Here is an 18,001-nt window from a genome sequence, read left to right as displayed (position 1 = left end):
CCTGTGCACAGTGTGAATTTGCAAAAAACTTAAAGAAGGGCACAGCAATGCAATATCTATATATCAGTAAAAAGCATGGGCAATACAACCATTTGTGAATAAATATGCGCTGCTCAAACTTTATAAATGACCCCCAGTGTGTTATGGTGTTCTATTACCTGCATTAGCGATAGCAGAGTTCCTAATCTGTCCCATTACCAAACATTGACTTTTAGGGGTTTATTTATCAAAGGTTCAGTTTTTTAGACCATGAATGAACTTGAATGAACTCACAACTCCAATGGTTTCTAATTTAAGAAAAAACTGGAATGCAAAAAACTTGAATCAGCGAGTTCGGGGTTAACAACTCAAAAACTCAAATTGATCAAGTTTTTTGGGAAAATAAATTTGAATCATTCTAATTGTTTGAGTTTTGAGCAAAACCCTCTGAAAAAAACTCAAACATCATGAAAGCTATTAACATCTTAGATCATGTATTTTCAGATTCGAGATATTTCTAGGGTTGAGGTATAAATCTTGAAACATTGTTGTTTTTTAACCCGAAAAATCAATTTCTGACTCAAAAATAACCTTAAAAACTCAAAACTCGCACCTTAATAAATCTGCCAGTTATTGTTCCATATATGTAAGAAAAAGCCAGGATGAAGAATATAAGTAAGAAACATGTTTTTTGCAACTCTGATTACAATGTGGCAATGCATTTGATTAGATGTAAAAAGCCGACCTTGAATGGTGAGCTATATTTCCCTGCATGTCTGTGCAAACAGTATATTTACAATTTAGACACAAAAGTCTGTGCCTTATTTATTTTGCCTTGACATGTATAACGTAAAACGACATATATTTCAATAAGTTTATTTTTTTTCTTTCTTTATAGGTGTGTTCTGGGATGGAAAGTTGCTACAAGTCTAATGTGAGTGCTCTGCAAATGAAAGGAGATGCTGATGTCTTTCTTCACCAGCTTGGAATCCCAGCTGTGCAATTTGTATTTGATAATGTCAAAAACTCAGAGGTACTGAATTAAGGCTTAATATGATATATTCTACCTTTTCTTTTTGTCTTACTATATAACTTTTGAACTCGTAAATACAATACACTGCAATATAAGTACAGTAATACTATTGCACAAAATTGATAATGTACATATAGATCTATACTATGTAGGATTTCTATTGATGCCAGAAGCATATTTAGATCTTAAATAATGATACAACTTGGTACCATCTAAATGTAGCACACTCTTCTAGCACCTGGTTGAATCAGCTACAAATGATTCTTATCTTTCAGAGCATACGTCTCTTTCACTAACTTTTCCACCCAAAGTGTAATGTTTTTCTTGTCCTTTGTTTCTGAATCATGCTGATCCCTAAAGTCTGTCAAACGTCCATAATCTCACCATCCAAGAACAGCTTCAAAACTGCCTATTAAAGAAAACATTTCAGATGCTTCTCCAGCAATTACCTCCCTAGTTTATGCAAATGACGTAATTAGATCGATATACACTTTACCATATTTTGATTACATTGCATTAGGAATTATCTTAAATTGCACGTATTATGACATAAAAGGCTCTATAAGCATAAATTACAAATGTGGTCTTAACGGTATATAAACTGCCACCTTTCTTTCCTGTATTTTTTAATCAATGCTACTATAAATATACCTATTTAAAGGAGAAGGAAAGCCACGGAGGCATTTTATTGTCAATAGATTAGCTGCAATAGTGCAAGCTAGAATGCTATATTTATTCTGTAGAATGTTTTACCATACCTGAGTAAAAAGCTCTAGAAACTCTGTTTGTTTAGGATAGGAGCTGCAGTATTAATGTGGTGTGACATCACTTCCTGCCTGAGTCTCTCCCTGCTCTGGGCTCAGATTACAGCAGAGATGGGGGGGGGGAAGAGGAGCAAACTGAGCATGCTCTTGCCCAGGACAATGAGGTTTAAGCTGAAGGCAGGAAGTCTGATACAGAAGCCCATGTGTACACAATAGAAGGAAAGAAATGCAGTGTTACTTTTGACAGGGGACTCAGAGCAGCACTACTTTGAGGGTTTACTGGTATATTTAGATGAACCTTTCTGATAAGGCTTACTTAGTTTTAACCTTTCCTTCTCCTTTAAAACAAGCAATAGTGGTGTCCCACAGAGCTAAATATACCATGAGGCCAAAGATGAGTAGATAAGTGTGGCAGGTTCTGGTGCCAGTGGTTAGCAGAGGACTAATTTAAATATCCATTGTCTTCTTGGACTTTGACCAGAAACTGATGGTTTCTCTAATGGTTTCAGAGAAACATTGTCACTGTGACACAATTTCAGCACTTAGGACAGAAACCTGAAGGTTAGGAGGGTCCCAGGGTGAGCTTTATGATGGCACTGTGTGCTGAGACTACTTTCCTTGGTCTGTTATAACAACAGTCTGTGCAATAAGAGGAAGCGGTAAAGCTTGGAAGAATGTGCCTGTGCAAGTATCATAACCCTCCCAACATGTTTATGTTTAACAGTGAAATGTAATGTTTCTGATAGAAGACCATAAATTAAGACTTCTTCCAATTGCTTATTTTGTTTCTGTTTTTCTAAAATTCACATTTTAAAAATCACTTACTTTGATTTCCCCATTTTTATCCCCCGTATGTGATAAATAATGAACAGCTTAGAAGAGAAAAGTGAGGGAGCTGATATGCAATTAACAGGGAACTTTTTTCTGAAAGTGAATAAAGGAAATACAACATATAGGTGGATTCAGGAAAAAAAATCTTACCATAAGGATACTTCTTAATATAAATGAAAATAAATACAAGCCCCCTGCAAACGTGGTAGTTATAACATCAGTAAAATAATTAATCATGCACGGGTATATAAGAATTTTAAGGATTTAAATTAATACATGTATATGTACTGTGATTTACTTTTCTCTTAGTCCATTTGGCAATAAACTATGAGATTTATGTATTTCTTGCTATGTAGGATAAACGTAGGGATAAAAGAAAGATTTAATAACCCAACTTATACACAGGAATTACCCCAGAGGTCATTTATAAATAAAGAGTGCACAACACATTCTTTAAAGGTATACTGTCCTGGGAAAACATGTTTTTTTCAAAATGTGTCAGTTAATAGTGCTGCTCCAGCAGACTTCTGCACTGAAATCAATTTTTTTAAAAGAGCAAACTGATTTTGTTTTATATTTAATTTTAAAATCTGACACAGGGCTAGACATAATGTCTGTTCCCCAGGTGCACCTAGTCATGTGACTTGTTCTCTGATAAACTTCAGTCACTCTTTACTGCTGCACTGCAAGTTGGAGTGATATCGCCCTTCTCCCTTGCTTTGCCACAGCAGCCCATCAGTAGAACAATGGGAAGGAAATCAGATAACAGCTACCTAGTAGAAATAAGAACAGCACTCAGTAGTAAAAACCCATGTCCCACTGCAAATCCTTCAGTTAAATTGAGTAGAAACAATAGCCCATCAGAAAGCAGTTCCATAGTGCAGCATTGCCTCTTTCTGAAAGCACATGACCAGGCAAAATTACCTGAGATGGCTGCCTACACACCAATATTACAACTAAAAAATAATATAGTACTTGTTTAGTTAAAAATGAAATTTTACTGTATATGGTAGAGTGAGTTATAGTCAGTGTAAACAGTGTAATTTAGAAATAAGAACTACACCATGAAAATCATGAAAGAATCCCATTAAGATTCTTTAACATTTTAATGGAGGGGGAAAATTGTTACTGCTGAAGGGACCAAGAAAAACGTAAAGCGGTAAGTATAAATTTACTAATTGCCTTATGTCCAATACGGTAGCAAACTATAAAAGCTAGCGATTGAGTAAAAGAGCAGGTTATCTGGTTATGTCACTGAAGGACCTTACTGCCAAAGGAGCAGCTAAGATATACACCCTGTAGTGCTATACAAAGGTATTAGGATTACTCCAGGTCACTGTTATCCATAGAGAGTCCTGCAACTTTAGCCCATGAAGTAGACACTTTTCTAGTAGAATGAGTTGTGGTCTTTGAGGCTGAAACCAGACTATCCTTTATGTATACCATCTGTATGATTTCTTTAATCCATCTTGACAAATATAGTTCATCCTTTCTGAAGTCTTTAGTTTTATCCATGTAGATGTTTAAGTTTCTTCCTACATCCAACAGAAAGAGATGGCTATCTTCCTACTGAACTTCCCAACTAACATAAGGAAGTATGACGATTGGTAACAGATTCCATGAAGGGAAGGGTTCATAAACTTTAGGTTGAATCTTCTAGAGAGTTTTCACAAACCTCTTTATAACAGGCAAGGATGTAAGTAGTTTGTCCTATAGGGCAGAGAGTGCTGAATCTGCTCCTTAATGGTGTTGACCACCAATCCTTAATCAAACCCTACAACACCTGTGGAAACTTGAACAAGAGTATACCTGGAGGATGGTTACCCATAACTTTATTTCTTGTGCACCAGGAACTAGAGACTTTCCTATGCTCTGGAATAAATCTGGTTCATAGAAAATCAGCACTGACCCAAATAAACCATTATGACAGCACGGTAAACAAAATGGGGACATAAATCTTAAACCTGTGCGGAAACCTTGGACTTTCTATACTTAATTGACTGACTAAGGAGATCTCACTAATATCTTATGTAGGTACCAGTGTGGTGGACTATGCCATCACAGATATGCAACCTGCAACCATCAGCGCTTTCACTTTGTCTCCAGCAACCCAACTGTCAGGCCATAATCAAATACTGCTATATATTAAATCTAGCAACACACCACCTTCACAACTTCACTAGCCTGGCCTCTGCAACCTTTCCTTGTCCTTTAAATGGTTTTAACACTCTGTCATAAAGTGCCAAGAGGTCCCCAACAGATCCAATGTCAAACAACTTATTGAAAGCTTCCAAAACAGCACATTCAGTATGAGATAACTCTAAGAGGGGTGAACCAAGCAGCAAAGGGCATCAGTAAAACACTGCACGCCATGGCAGAACTATCTGACATGAAAAGGACCAACTGCAGGAAAAAATACAATATAAAAAGCCCAATAGTGAGTGAGGCAATATGGAACAACCAAAAGCACAGAGGGCCAGATAACCCAGAATGACATACATAACCTATTTTGAAAGAGATGGATAGGGATGTAGCGAACTGCCGATTTGGTGTTCGCGAACGGCGTTCGCGAACACCGGCAAAAAATGCGAACGTTCGCGAACAGTTCGCGAACAGTTCGCGAACAGTTCGCGAACAGTTCGCGAACTTCGAACACCCGCTAAAATCGTTCGATTCGAACGATCGAAGAATTTTAATCATTAGATCGAAGGATTTTCATTCGAATCGAACGATCGAATGCTTACAATCGTTCGAACGAAAAAAGCGAACGTTCCCAAACGTTCATGAACATTCGGCAGACGCGAACGGTCGAAGTTCGCGCGAACTAGTTCGCAGCAGAACAGTTCGCTACATCCCTAGAGATGGAACCACATATGGACATACAGTATGATGGCATAAAATGCTCATATACTGAGAACTAATGCAGGAAGAGAAGTGGTATGAAGTGGGACGGCAGGGCCATGGAGTCAGACAGGACAGCAGCCTGAGTCCAACTCTGTTTAACATATACATTCCTGTTGTATAACGATGATATCCTACTCCACCAACAGAGAGTAGCCTGAAAACCAGCCTGGCAGGGCTAGAGAAGTACATAACAACGTGGGAACTGCCTAGCAACTCCGACAAAACAAAGATCATGTGTTCTAGAAGAAGACAATGGCATACAATGCAAAAGTGCCTTCTTCATATTAAACAACCATACCCTGGACATATCGGGGAGTTACCTACCTTGGCCAAGAAATCAGCCAATCAGAGAGTTTTAAACTAGCAATAGCTGTTCTAAAAGACATGGAGTGCAGAACCTGCTATGCCTGCAGGAGACACCTGTACCACCTTAGACCACTGGTCCAAACCTGGTATAAAATCTTTGACAGTTTTAACACCCCCAACCCTTTTCTATGGTAGAGAAGTGAGCACAATATAAAGATTCCATCTGGTATTCTGTAAGCACCTTCTCCAGGTCCACCAGAGCACCATAAACACTGTCGGCCGGGGCCCTGCAGCAGCACCCCATGAGTTAACAGGGATGGCAAAAACAGCTCCTGGTAACTTTAAAGGAGAGCTAAACCCTAAAAATGAATGTGGTTAAAATACCATATTGTATATGCTGAACTTATTTCAACAGTCTAAAGTTTCAGCTTCTCAATAGCAACAATGATCCAGCAACAATGACAGGGGGTCACCATCTTGGAAAGCGTCTGCAACACTCACATGCTCAGTGGGATGAGAAGCTGTTGAGAAGCTAATATTAGGGGATCATCACAAATTTTCAAACAGAAAATGAGGTTGGTCAGTAATATAAGCTGATGCTACAGGGCTGATTATTAAATTCTGATGCTAATTGCACTGGTTTCTGTCCTGCCACGTAGTAATTATCTGTATTAATTACTAATCAGCCTTATATTGTGACATTTCTATTCCATGTGTACTGTATATTGTGAGTGGGTCCCTATGCTCAGTAAGTGACAGCAGCACAGAGCATGTGCAGTGAATCAGCAGAAAAGAAGAAGGGGAGTTACTGGGGAATCTTTGGAGACACATATCGGTACTGCTAAAGGGCTGTGGTTTTCTTGAGCTGGTACAGAAGCCCAAAACATAATATACAACATTTCTAGCTGCTTCTTAAGTTAAGCTTTAGTTCTCCTTGAAGAGCTGAATTTCCATGTTTTAACCCATAAATTTGACTCGCCTAGTACAAGAGAGAGCAGGTAAGCATTAAGATTTTGGACCCCCTATGGACCCCCAGAATGGCAAAAGAAGGGGAGGGGATGGCAGAACAGAAGCCACCTCAGGGCGGCAAGGGATAGAAAATTGCCCCTGTGTATTGGGCTGAGCAGTTTGCCAGTGCTGTTTGCCAGAGCAGTGTGTCAGTGCTGCACAATATGTAAGAGATTGTCATAGTCTGAGAGAGACAGGACTTCCCCCTATTCCCATAAAGTGCCACCCAAAGTTCGTATTCCAGCATTACCCACCCCATCAACCATGATTTAAGTCCATATTCCCCACCATTTTTTATAAGGGCAACATGCAAGCACACAAACAGAAACTATGGCAGCCAATCCATTCTTTTACACCTGGGGTAGTTAATTCCTGCGAGACATTGAGACCTGGAAAATGGAGAAGAAGGATCAACCTAAAAAGAAAGAAAAACAGCAATAATTATTGGAAAAAAAGACAGCCACTCTCCTATGAAGGTACGGCAGGACAAAATAACCATTAATGACAGTAGGGGTAACTCCTATTTATGGGCAGAGTTATTAACTACTCTCCACTTTTCCTAAATTTGCAGAAATTTTTGCAAAATTGAATCCCCATTTTTTCTTGTGCCAAATCCATTGAATTCAATGGGTGTTTTTCTCATGTTGTTTCGTTCAGAAAAAAAAACAAGAAAGACAAGAAAACATATGGTGAAATAGCTGCAAAACATAATACATGGCAAAAACTTAGGGGCACATTTACTAAGCTCGAGTGAAGGATTCGAAGTAAAAAAAACTTTGAATTTCGAAGGTTTTTTTGGGGTACTTCGACCATCGAATAGGCTACTACGACCTTCAACTACGACTTCGACTTCGATTCGAATGATTCGAACTAAAAATCGTTCGACTATTCGATAGTTGAAGTACTGTCTCTTTCAAAAAAACTTCGACTACCTACTTGTACTTCGCCACTTTAAACCTACTGAGCTTCAATGTTAGCCTCTGGGGACCTTCCCCATAAGGTTTCTAAGCTTTTTTTGATCTAAGGAAAATCCTTCGATCGATGGATTAAAATCCTTAGAATCGTTCGATCGTTCGATCGAAGTATTTGCAGTAAATCCTTTGACTTCGAAATTCGAAGTCGAAGGATTTTACTTCGTGGGTCGAATATCGAATTAACCCTCGATATTCGACCCTTAGTTAATGTGCCCCCTAAAATTGTGAATATTTTTTCTATTCTTGAAAATGCAAATTTTACTGCACAACAGTATCAGGCAAAACACTTTGCTCCTCCCTAGTGGGTAGTAATCTGCAAGTAAGCCCAAGAGAGAAAGTCCTGCTTACAATTTAAGTAACATTCAAGAGACCATGGCGATCAGCCACCATGACATTTTAAGGGTTTTGTTAGGTAAAAGGTTTATTACAGTTCCACTAATAAGAACCAATTGCTAGTATTTTTGGTTACAAATTATTGGTTGCTATGTGTTAATACACGTGGGCAAAATGTTTGTCTTTATTATTACATATGGGGTAAGTGAATAATGTAATAAAAGTTGCAAAGTTTACCCTGGGCCTATTAACACACAGCTCCAATTAGCCGCTAATCTTTACCGCTTTAAAAGCAAACTCTGATCATCTGAAAACGTTGTGACTTTCTTGACATTACCCCCATCTAAATTGCAAGAGTAGATTGCAATTCATCTTTTAAGGAATAGAAATCTATCTAATGTCATGTGGCTAAACTCCTGCATTACATACAGCCTGCTTACAGATGTTTTAATGAATAGATATTTTTAATGTTTTTTAAACTATATATATATTTTAGTGCGGCCACAATAAAACCTAAGGGCCAATAACGTTTCCATCCATTTTTGTTGGCATCTGTATTGCTAATTTTCCAATAATTAAGTCTCACAAATGCAAAGCAAGCTAAGCATTTGCCAAATGCTAGAACAATTCTTTCTTCTGAGATATTGCATTGTTAATTGAAATGTCTATTCTCACAAGCATTATGTTAATAAGGAGGTTTTCAATTTGTAAACACTGTTGCACCTGTTGGAAAAAAGGAAGCATTTTGCATTAAATTAAATAAAATGCTGAGGTTTTGGTAACGGGGAAGATAAAGCAGATGCTCACTGATTAAGACTGCAATGTTTAAGACAAGCTTTGGTCCAATGCACATTTTTTTCCGTCACTTAACAGCTGTTCAACAATCTGATTTCCAGATCACTGTATTTACCACCTAGTCTAAAATTAAAGTGAAAGAATGCATTTGTACACACATTTGTGACTATGATTATATGGATTAAGTTTCCAGTGTCAAATAAAACTGATGAATACAAATTACACATAATATACACTTAAGACTTCCGTATTAGGTTAATTGTTCTCCTAGACACTTTCCACTTACTGAATAAAACCTATATTCTTTACCACTAACCTATAAAAAAGTAATAGAACAGATAGTGAAGTTCTTTGGCCTATGTGAATTAATAACTACTAAGACAAGATTTTCAGATCATATACACATTAAAGGAGATGTAAAGGCAAAAAAATAATATCCCATTTTTACTTTCTTTAATGAAAAAAATCTATCTTCTGTATACTTTATTTAAAAAATGTCTACAGTCATACCTGACTGTATGCAGTGAAATTCCCCCTTTGTTTTACTTGCTCTGACTGCTGTGGATAGGAAACTTCAGATGGTCCCTAACTGCTCTGCAAGGAAACAATCATACTTTCAAATGGTATGGGGCAACCCCCCCACACCTTACTTCCCAGAACTTGAGCAGCTTTGTTTGTTTCCCTGTAGAGAAGTTGACAACTGTGTAGAGATTAGTATCCACAGACCCAGTGCAGTCTGCATGTTCTGATTGTTAATCATTCTTGCTGTATCGGATTTTATAGCAGATATTATTTGACTTGTGCTGTCTTGATAATTTATGAAGATCCCTAAGCTTAACCTTCAAACAGCAGCCCGGTACATGCAGAGCATGTGCATGGTCTTGTAAAGATATTTAACATAGTGACAAGATGATGACCCCCTGCAGCCAACTTTGAAAGCATAAGTCATTTGTTTAATTAGGCATCTGGTGCAGTAAGTTTATGTTTAGTATACAAAATACAGCATTTCTATAATTATTGTATTTTAGACTTTAGTTCCCCTTTAAGGGTTGCCATCTTTGCTCAATGGCAGGTCAAGACAGCAGCGTGGGATATTGGTTTTGAACACTGCAGCCCATTTAAAAACTGGACTGGCAGGTTCAAAGCCAAACTGGTGGCATTCCTATGCACTTCAGATGTTGGTTTATTAGATTACCCCACTATTCTTTCTTGGCTATAGACATAAGAAGATCATAGGGACACCATCCATCTCTTCAGTCAGCCTAATGATAAAATGTCCACCAATAATGAAGTACCATCATGAACTTAATAAAAAGCAAGTGTGATTGTTTCATTCTTGTGCACAAACTTTCAGTCCTGCCATTCAGCTTTTGTGGTTGGGATTGTTTTCTATAAACTTTGCAAACTTAAAAGTTGAAATGTATTAAAAGCAGATTCCTGACCCAAACCGTACAACGTTTCGAGTGTTCAGACTTCTTTCTCAAGCACATGGGTCCAATAGTAACAAGCCTGTTTTAAGGTACAAAACAGGAAATCACTAAAGGGATATGACATCACCATCCTAATTTAACACATTATTTGTCCTCATTAATGTCATCTATTTACCTCACTATCATTTCCATGTTCTAACATAGGAGACAAACCAAAAAGGGGGAAACAGTAGAATTACCTATTTATAAAAAACATAATCTTTGTTTAACCCATTGGGTGCCAGTGAATTTAACAGATGGATGGGATGTGGAAGGGGCATTATCGAGCATGTCTCAGAATAAACCTATCATGAGACATGATTACACTTTATACCCAGGGCAGTGAATTTAAATCTGAAGCTGGACAGTGATTTTCTCTGTGTAAGCACCCTTAAAAGGCAATTTTTTCCAAATGCATCAACAATTATACTAGCCAACCACCTATATTTATTCTATATAGGCATCACCATAAAAATACGCATTGTCTAATACAAAGTAAGTTCTTCTCAGTTGTAGCTATTTGTATATGTATGTATGAATCTTACACAATGCTGTAGTGCGATATTAAACACTGTGTGCCAGATGATTTCTTACAGATGTAAACCTGGGGGACATCTCACATCTGGGTTGCAGCTATGAAAGACATGAACAGGGCCTGGGGGCTGCCTATTTTATTATCATTTCCGTAAAAATGAAACCCAGCACCACACAGCCCCAAACACGCTGCTGGCATTCTTTTGGGTGCTCAGTGTATCAGAAACAGAAGGATAGAAGCACTTTAAAAAGCACACCTTAAGGAAATACAATTATCTTATTTAAATGCATCTTTTATTAAATTATGTTAATAGACCTTCTGAAGCATGTATCTTGAGAATGCCAAATGAAAACATGTGCCTAGGCTTTATAAAGTAAATGTGTAGGCCCAGGGGAGACACTAATTCATGTAATATCAGTCATAGAAAAAAACATTCGCTCCATAATCAATGACCATTTGGGAAGCCTCCTGTGTTGAGGTACTGTCACTGTGTTTTTAGGATCAGTGGGAATATAAACGGCATATTTACAGCAAGAATGTTAATTCACTATGATATCTACTGAAGGCAAATTTTGTCAAATTACTGTAACTTTGCAAATTCTCTTTGCATTTACGTAAATTCACGTCTATTCATCAGGCACATTTTGTCCATAAAATACACATGAACAAATTTCCACAAAGAGAAATTTCTGCAGGTTCCGCTTAGAAAACCACCATTCTAAACAGTAACGTAACTGGAGGGGAGGCCCTGGTGCGGGACGTGTAGCCAGCCCCCACCCCCCCTCTGTACCAGATTATCTGCCCCGAAATAAACCGATGCGGCCGGAAATCGGCAGTGCGAGAGCTGGTGGGGGGCCCTGAGGGGGTGTGGGCCCTGGCCCAATTGCACCCCCTGCTCCCCCGGTAATTCCGCCACTGATTATAAAGATAGAGCAAACACTTTTATATATCATGATCTACACCACTTTCTCCATCCTGATATCCCCCATATCTCATTTCTTCATAGTGAAAATTGTCTAGGAAATGTATGCTACTACAATTGTATGGTGGAAAATCACTGAAACATTTTCACGAAGAAAACATGGTACATTTCTTAACAAAAGTGTACTTTTAGTAAATACCGTATATACTCGAGTATAAGCCGACCCGAGTATAAGCCGAGGTACCTAATTTTACCTACAAAAACTTGCAACACTTATTGACTCAAGTATAAGCCTAGGGGTGAGAAATGCATCACAGGGTGAACAGCGCAAAGCAGGGTGCCGGGACGCACATGGGCAGAGAGTGCAGCCTCATACCCCCTTAATGGACACACAAGTTGTAGTGACTATAGAATGAGAATTGAGGGGACAATGGTGATAATGTGACAGTGTTTTTCTGGGCTGCTCTGCAGGACTTTACTTTTATATGTAAAACTACAGGTCAAGTAGTGGCAATTAGTAAGGAGCCCATTCACATGCCAGCCACTGGCACAGCATAAATGCAGGCACATGAGCTTGCCCAGTCAGCTTGCAATCCTGCAACGTGTGTAGCCCATTATTACAGGGATGCTCTCTCCCAGCATCTTCCCTCCTGCTTGTCTCTTCTCCCTTCCTCCTTCTCTTCTCCCTCCCTACCTGCTGCTCTTCTCCCTTTCTCCTGCTCGTCTCTTCTCCCTCCAGCTCATAATCTTTTAGTTGGACAGGAGCCAGGGTGTACCCCTCCCCCAGTACCTGATCGTGTAGTTGGGCATGGTGCCAGACGCACAGACAGGGAGGTGGACTTGCTGGCGAACACCGCTGTACTCCATCTCCAGCTCGGACTGCAGCTCATCAGGGGCTCCCCGGGCGTTGAGGAGCCACACGGAGCAGAACACGGGCAGTGCCTCCCCCAGACTCAGGCCCTCCAGCAGGCGGCCCACTGTGCGGTTCTGCAGCAACTCTTCTTAGTGAGCCACCGCTGGAGCAGTGCTGTGTCCCGCAGTTTGCCGAACAGCAAAAGGAATACGGAACTGGCAACTCTCCTGTGCTGCAGCCGCCAGCTCTGATTTTAGGTAGTCCCGCAGGGAGGCATCAGGCTCCATGGGCCAGAGGGGGGTGAGAGAGGGGTTCCGGACGGCAGCGGTATAGCAGGAGGACACCGGAAGTTGTCATCTGTTCTGCACTTCCGCCTCCAGCAACGCGGCACCTGGCTGGCCCTTTTGGAAGTTCGTTTAGGATGCGATAGCAGGTATTTCCAAACGCGTTTAGCCTCGCACTGCGTGCTGCCCTTGTTTCGGAGTCAGAGTCCTCAGCAACCTTGACTCCAACAAAAGATATTTTCCCGGTGCCCTTGTAGCGCTGCCATTGACTCGAGTATAAGCCGAGGTAGAATTTTTCAGCACATTTTGGGTGCTGAAAAACTCGGCTTATACTCGAGTATATACGGTATGACGTGTGTTGTGAAAATACACCTGACAAATTGAGGTGAACTGTGGTGGAGTTAGACAAGGAGAAAATTCCCACTTTGGTTAATATACTCTCCTTGGCCCTGCACGAATGCAAACAACAGTAACCACCTTGCACTTCATGTTTGCTAATTTTGAGAAAATCACACAAAAATGTTTCATTCTGAGTTATGCTCAGTCTGACTGACTGAATCCTTCTTATGCACAGATATACAGTGTGCCAAGCAGGGGGCCTTTATGAAGGATCAACAGTAGTGCAATGTTTGGAGAAAATTGGATAATTTGGCATGAAAGCACATTCTCTCATTTTCCCTATAAGCCATCTTTTACTAGCAATGTGTATGTTTATCCTTAGACCAACTGGAGCAAATCTGACACAGCTCAGAAAAGAGCAATATAGTGAATTAGCGAAAGTCAGTACCATGAAGTGGGAACAAAGGCCAAAAGCCATATATACCATTTGGCTTCAACAAAGAAACCAGTGTCGTAACTAGTCCATGGGGTATATTTATCAAAGAGTGAAGTTAATAGTGAAGTTCCAACATCTGAGTGAAATTCCGCCACTCTCCATTTATTTCTATGGGATTTTTATAGGCGTATTTATCAAAGGGTGAATTTTCACCCATTGATAAATACGCCTTTCAAAATCCCATAAAAATGAATTGAGAGCTGCGGAATTTCACTCTAGTGGCGGAACTTCACTCTTTGATAAATTTACCCCCTAGCCGGGGCCTCCCAGAAAAGAGTCTTTGGAGGGGCCCAGTTCAGAGGGAATCCTATCCAGTCCCTGCACCCACTCCCTGCCTGAGTCCCTCTGCTCTCTGCTAGCAGGTAGATTGGCTTGGGAGGGGGAATTTTTTTGCAACTATAGAGGAAGTTTACCCCGTGGTCTGGGGTCCCAGGGTCCCCTGTGATCGTGGGGTCTGCTTCCTCTATAATTATGCCAGGGAAAGAGACTTCAAACTTTTACGGATTCCCGGTAACCCCTTATCTTATACATATTATACAGGACAAATAATGAAGCTTGTGCTATTTACACATTCAATGATATTCTATAATTACATGGGCCATAAAGCTAATCCTTAAAAAAATTGACATGTATTATCAGAATAGTAATTTATAAGTGATATATGATGAGCAGATTTACTGTACCTGGCAGTCTGACATTGCATATGCAAAACACTTTTGAAGGTTACTTATAAGTTTCATTAAAGCTCTCAAAGCACATTATGTTTCAGAGGTAAAAACAAATGTCTGAATGTTTATGTTTTTCTTTCATCCTGTTGGGAATTTGTTTACTTTGTTTAATTTAATGGGCTTTACTAATGAATGCATGAATTAATAAATGTGTTTTTCACAAAGCTTTGTACTACAAATGTAATATAACGGTGATATGGAAAATAATGAGATAACTGGTGCAATATACCAGGATAATGTTTGTACACATTTAAAAAGCATGACATCAGCAGTACTTATATATGTTTCTTACCCTCACTTCTCTTATAGATTTGGCAGAAATATATGGACATTTCCACAATAAATATTCAAGTATATTTATAACAGACTATAATACGAAAACTGTTTGGCTGCATTATATCATTAACAAAAAAAATTAACAGGCAGGCATTAAGTATAGGGCTGCATTGAGCCCCATTGTAAGGGAAGAGCTGGCTGAACCCACGGGCCACAGACAAAGGGCAAGAACAGGGTGACGAGGGCAATGAATCAGACTGAAACAGGTGCAGGACGGAGAGGGCGAAGATCAGGACTAGACTAGACAGGAAGAAGAGGGCAAAGATCAGGACAGGAACAGACTGGATTAGGGCTGGATGGTGTGGGCATAGATCAGATGAGGACAGGAGCAGACTAGAAGTATAGGACAGGACAGTGCAGGCATAGCTTGGGAGCAGACTTGAGATCGGGAACAGAAGGACTGGATAACGGTAGGACACTGGAGCAGAGCAGGAAAGGATGAGATAGCAAGAGGACTGGAAAAGGCAGAGCGAGACGAGGGAACTGTCAGAACAGAACAGGAAGCAAGAACTAGAAAGCCAAGGTCAGGTCAAGGCAGAATAAGGTTAAGGCAAGGTCAGGTTTGGAGTGAGGAGCAGAGCAAGATTCAGACTAGCAAGGAAAGCTGGGCAGGGCAAGGTCAAGGCTAGGATAAGCAACGAAAGATCAAGGTTTAAAGCCGGAGCAGAACTGGAAGGGGTACGAAAGACAAATCAAGACAGGAGAAGATTCAGAGCCAGGCAGGACAAGACAGGGAAGGGTTCAGACAAGAAAAGATAAGACAAGGCAAGATGAAAGGAGGCTAGAAAGGAACCCGTAGCTGGGGACAGTGCCACACTGCTAGGATGGGAATCAATGCTTAGGCAAGGAGTGTTCAGGGGGCTGACCCTAAATAGGGCAGAGTCAGCCCTGATTGGCTGACTGCAAACCAATCAGGCTGGTGCTGGGTTCGGGCTACAAAGGCACAGTGCTTAAGGCATAGAGCCCGAAACCCAAAGGTTGAATCCCAACAGAGCCTGACACCCACAGTGATGTGCTGTATTTTAATCCGGTGTGATATGCAAAGCGGAGCAGTACTGTCAATTATTATGTAAATGAATTCTAAGGGGCATGCTTTTGCACCCATTTTTTCTTGCACTTAAATCCATGGCACAGGTAAATATTATTTTTGACCTTTGATTGCAATAGTCTAAAGAAATGTGCCATTACAGCGAAGGGATGAAAAAGCACCTGTGTCACTTGGGAGTGAATATCACAAGAGATTATAGTTTATCTATGAGGAAATTAGAAATTGCGGTTGCACCAATTTCCCTGCAGTCATTGCATGCAAAAAAATCTCATTCATTATGGTACTTACTTTAGTTAGTTATGCTCGGCGATGCTCAGTCCAACCCACCTGCTATTACAAAATTAGTATAGTGAACCTATTGGTGTAGAGAAACATTGGAGCTACAGCAACCTCTGAGGGGCTGTGTAAATCACTGCATGCAAGTATACTTACACCTAAAGAACGCACACATAATTTTCATACCTAACACACTTAGGGGCAAATTTACTAAAGGGTGAAATGACTAACATGGTGAAAATTTGCCAGCGTGACGTCATTTCGGTACTTCGCTGATTTACTAATGGTCGCTGGCGTAACTTCACTAACGGTACTTTGCTCCCTAATGCCGGGGGGCGAATTTGCACTCTGGCGACTGGACATTACGCAAATTCACAAATATGCAGATTTTAGTGAATTAGCATTGTCCTGGTGAATCTACACCTGGCGAAGTGTTGCACTGTGAGCGAAGCCGTCGCTGGTGAATTTTCGGAGGTTAGTGAATTTGCCCCTTAGAATTTTTTCCAAAAGTGTGCGATCTGCATCAAAATGCAAGCTCAATTGTGCAACTTTTTATGCATCATCATCAATTGTGCAACTTTTTATGCAACTTTTTTATGGGTTAAAAAAATACAGGACAGTATACAGGACTTTTGGATTGTGTCCAAAAGTGCATTTTGAAAACCGTACTTGCAACCAGTAGCTTACTCATTTTTTACAAGTGGTAAAAAGCTAAAAAAAAACTGCATCATAAATCAGCCACTTAGTATAATTAGTTTAGGCTTTGGTGAGAATATTTGGAATAGTTTTATTAAGATTTTATTTTTAAAAAAATCTATAATTTTTTTTTTTTACTTTAGCCTGAGCTCAGGACCAACGGAAAGAAAGGGGGTAGATGGATGACTTTTGGATATTGGCACCTTTTGTTCATCAGTATGTAATGTTGGACTGCTACATAAACTGCTACATAAACATAAACCACATAAATATTTTAGTTTTTTAGATATGTAATATGTATGTGTATATATGAACACATATGCAGTGGTGGTGCTGACCCACCTAGACTTTGAGAACATGTCATTCAAAATAAGTTCAAAAACTATAGTACTCAATAGGGCTTATTAAATATAAAGAGTGATTTATATATTGGTTACCTAACAATTTAACCTATACCTACAGTATATGCACATCTTACAAACTTGCCTATTTTACATAAATGAGATAAAACAATGCCTTTGCATATAGCAAGAATAAATTGCATGTTGCGACTATGCAATTGCTCTTGAGCAAAACAGTTCATTTGAAAGACTGTACTGCAAATGTTATAGCTATAGTACATATCAATTAATTTTTTATTACAGTTTATTTCCACTTAAATTAAAATTCAGTATGTGTTTCTATTAGATAAACATAACTATAAAGAAGCGTTATATTTTTGGCATTACATTTACAGTAGCTTAGCAACTGTGTTGGCACAGATGTTAAAATGAAATTACTAAGCTTTTCCAGAATAAATGATATAGGCTGGTACTAAATAGTATACGATGTGACCTTCATAATGTCTTGCATTTAAACTGATACACACATGACTCATGAATTTGCCATAGGATATCAGGCATCAGAATGTGTATTTGCAGTTTCATAACATTGGTCTAAACACTGAACTAATGAACCATTTCATGCAAGAATATGAATATTAATGAATATTAATATCATATTTATCCTTATTTAGCAACTATAATAATTGTATACAGTGCTGGATACTGTTAGAATTCTTTAAGCACAGCATGTACAAACAGTATTTACTTT

General features: G+C 39.3%; 1 protein-coding gene across 1 annotated transcript in view; it reads left to right on the top strand.

Moving 5' to 3' along the window:
• naaladl2.L (N-acetylated alpha-linked acidic dipeptidase-like 2 L homeolog) overlaps positions 1-18,001 on the top strand; it is a 338,033-nt gene that overhangs the window by 259,411 nt on the left and 60,621 nt on the right. Inside the window, exon 11 of the mRNA XM_018263683.2 lies at positions 878-1,012. Within this exon, the coding sequence (XP_018119172.1) occupies positions 878-1,012 (135 nt within the window). The remainder of the gene's footprint in view (positions 1-877; positions 1,013-18,001) is intronic.

The sequence above is a fragment of the Xenopus laevis genome, chromosome 5L (assembly GCF_017654675.1).
Source record: "Xenopus laevis strain J_2021 chromosome 5L, Xenopus_laevis_v10.1, whole genome shotgun sequence".
NCBI classification, from domain to species: Eukaryota; Metazoa; Chordata; class Amphibia; order Anura; family Pipidae; genus Xenopus; species Xenopus laevis.
The sequence above is the reverse complement of the archived record's forward strand: the minus strand, read 5'-3'. Positions and strand labels throughout refer to the sequence as shown.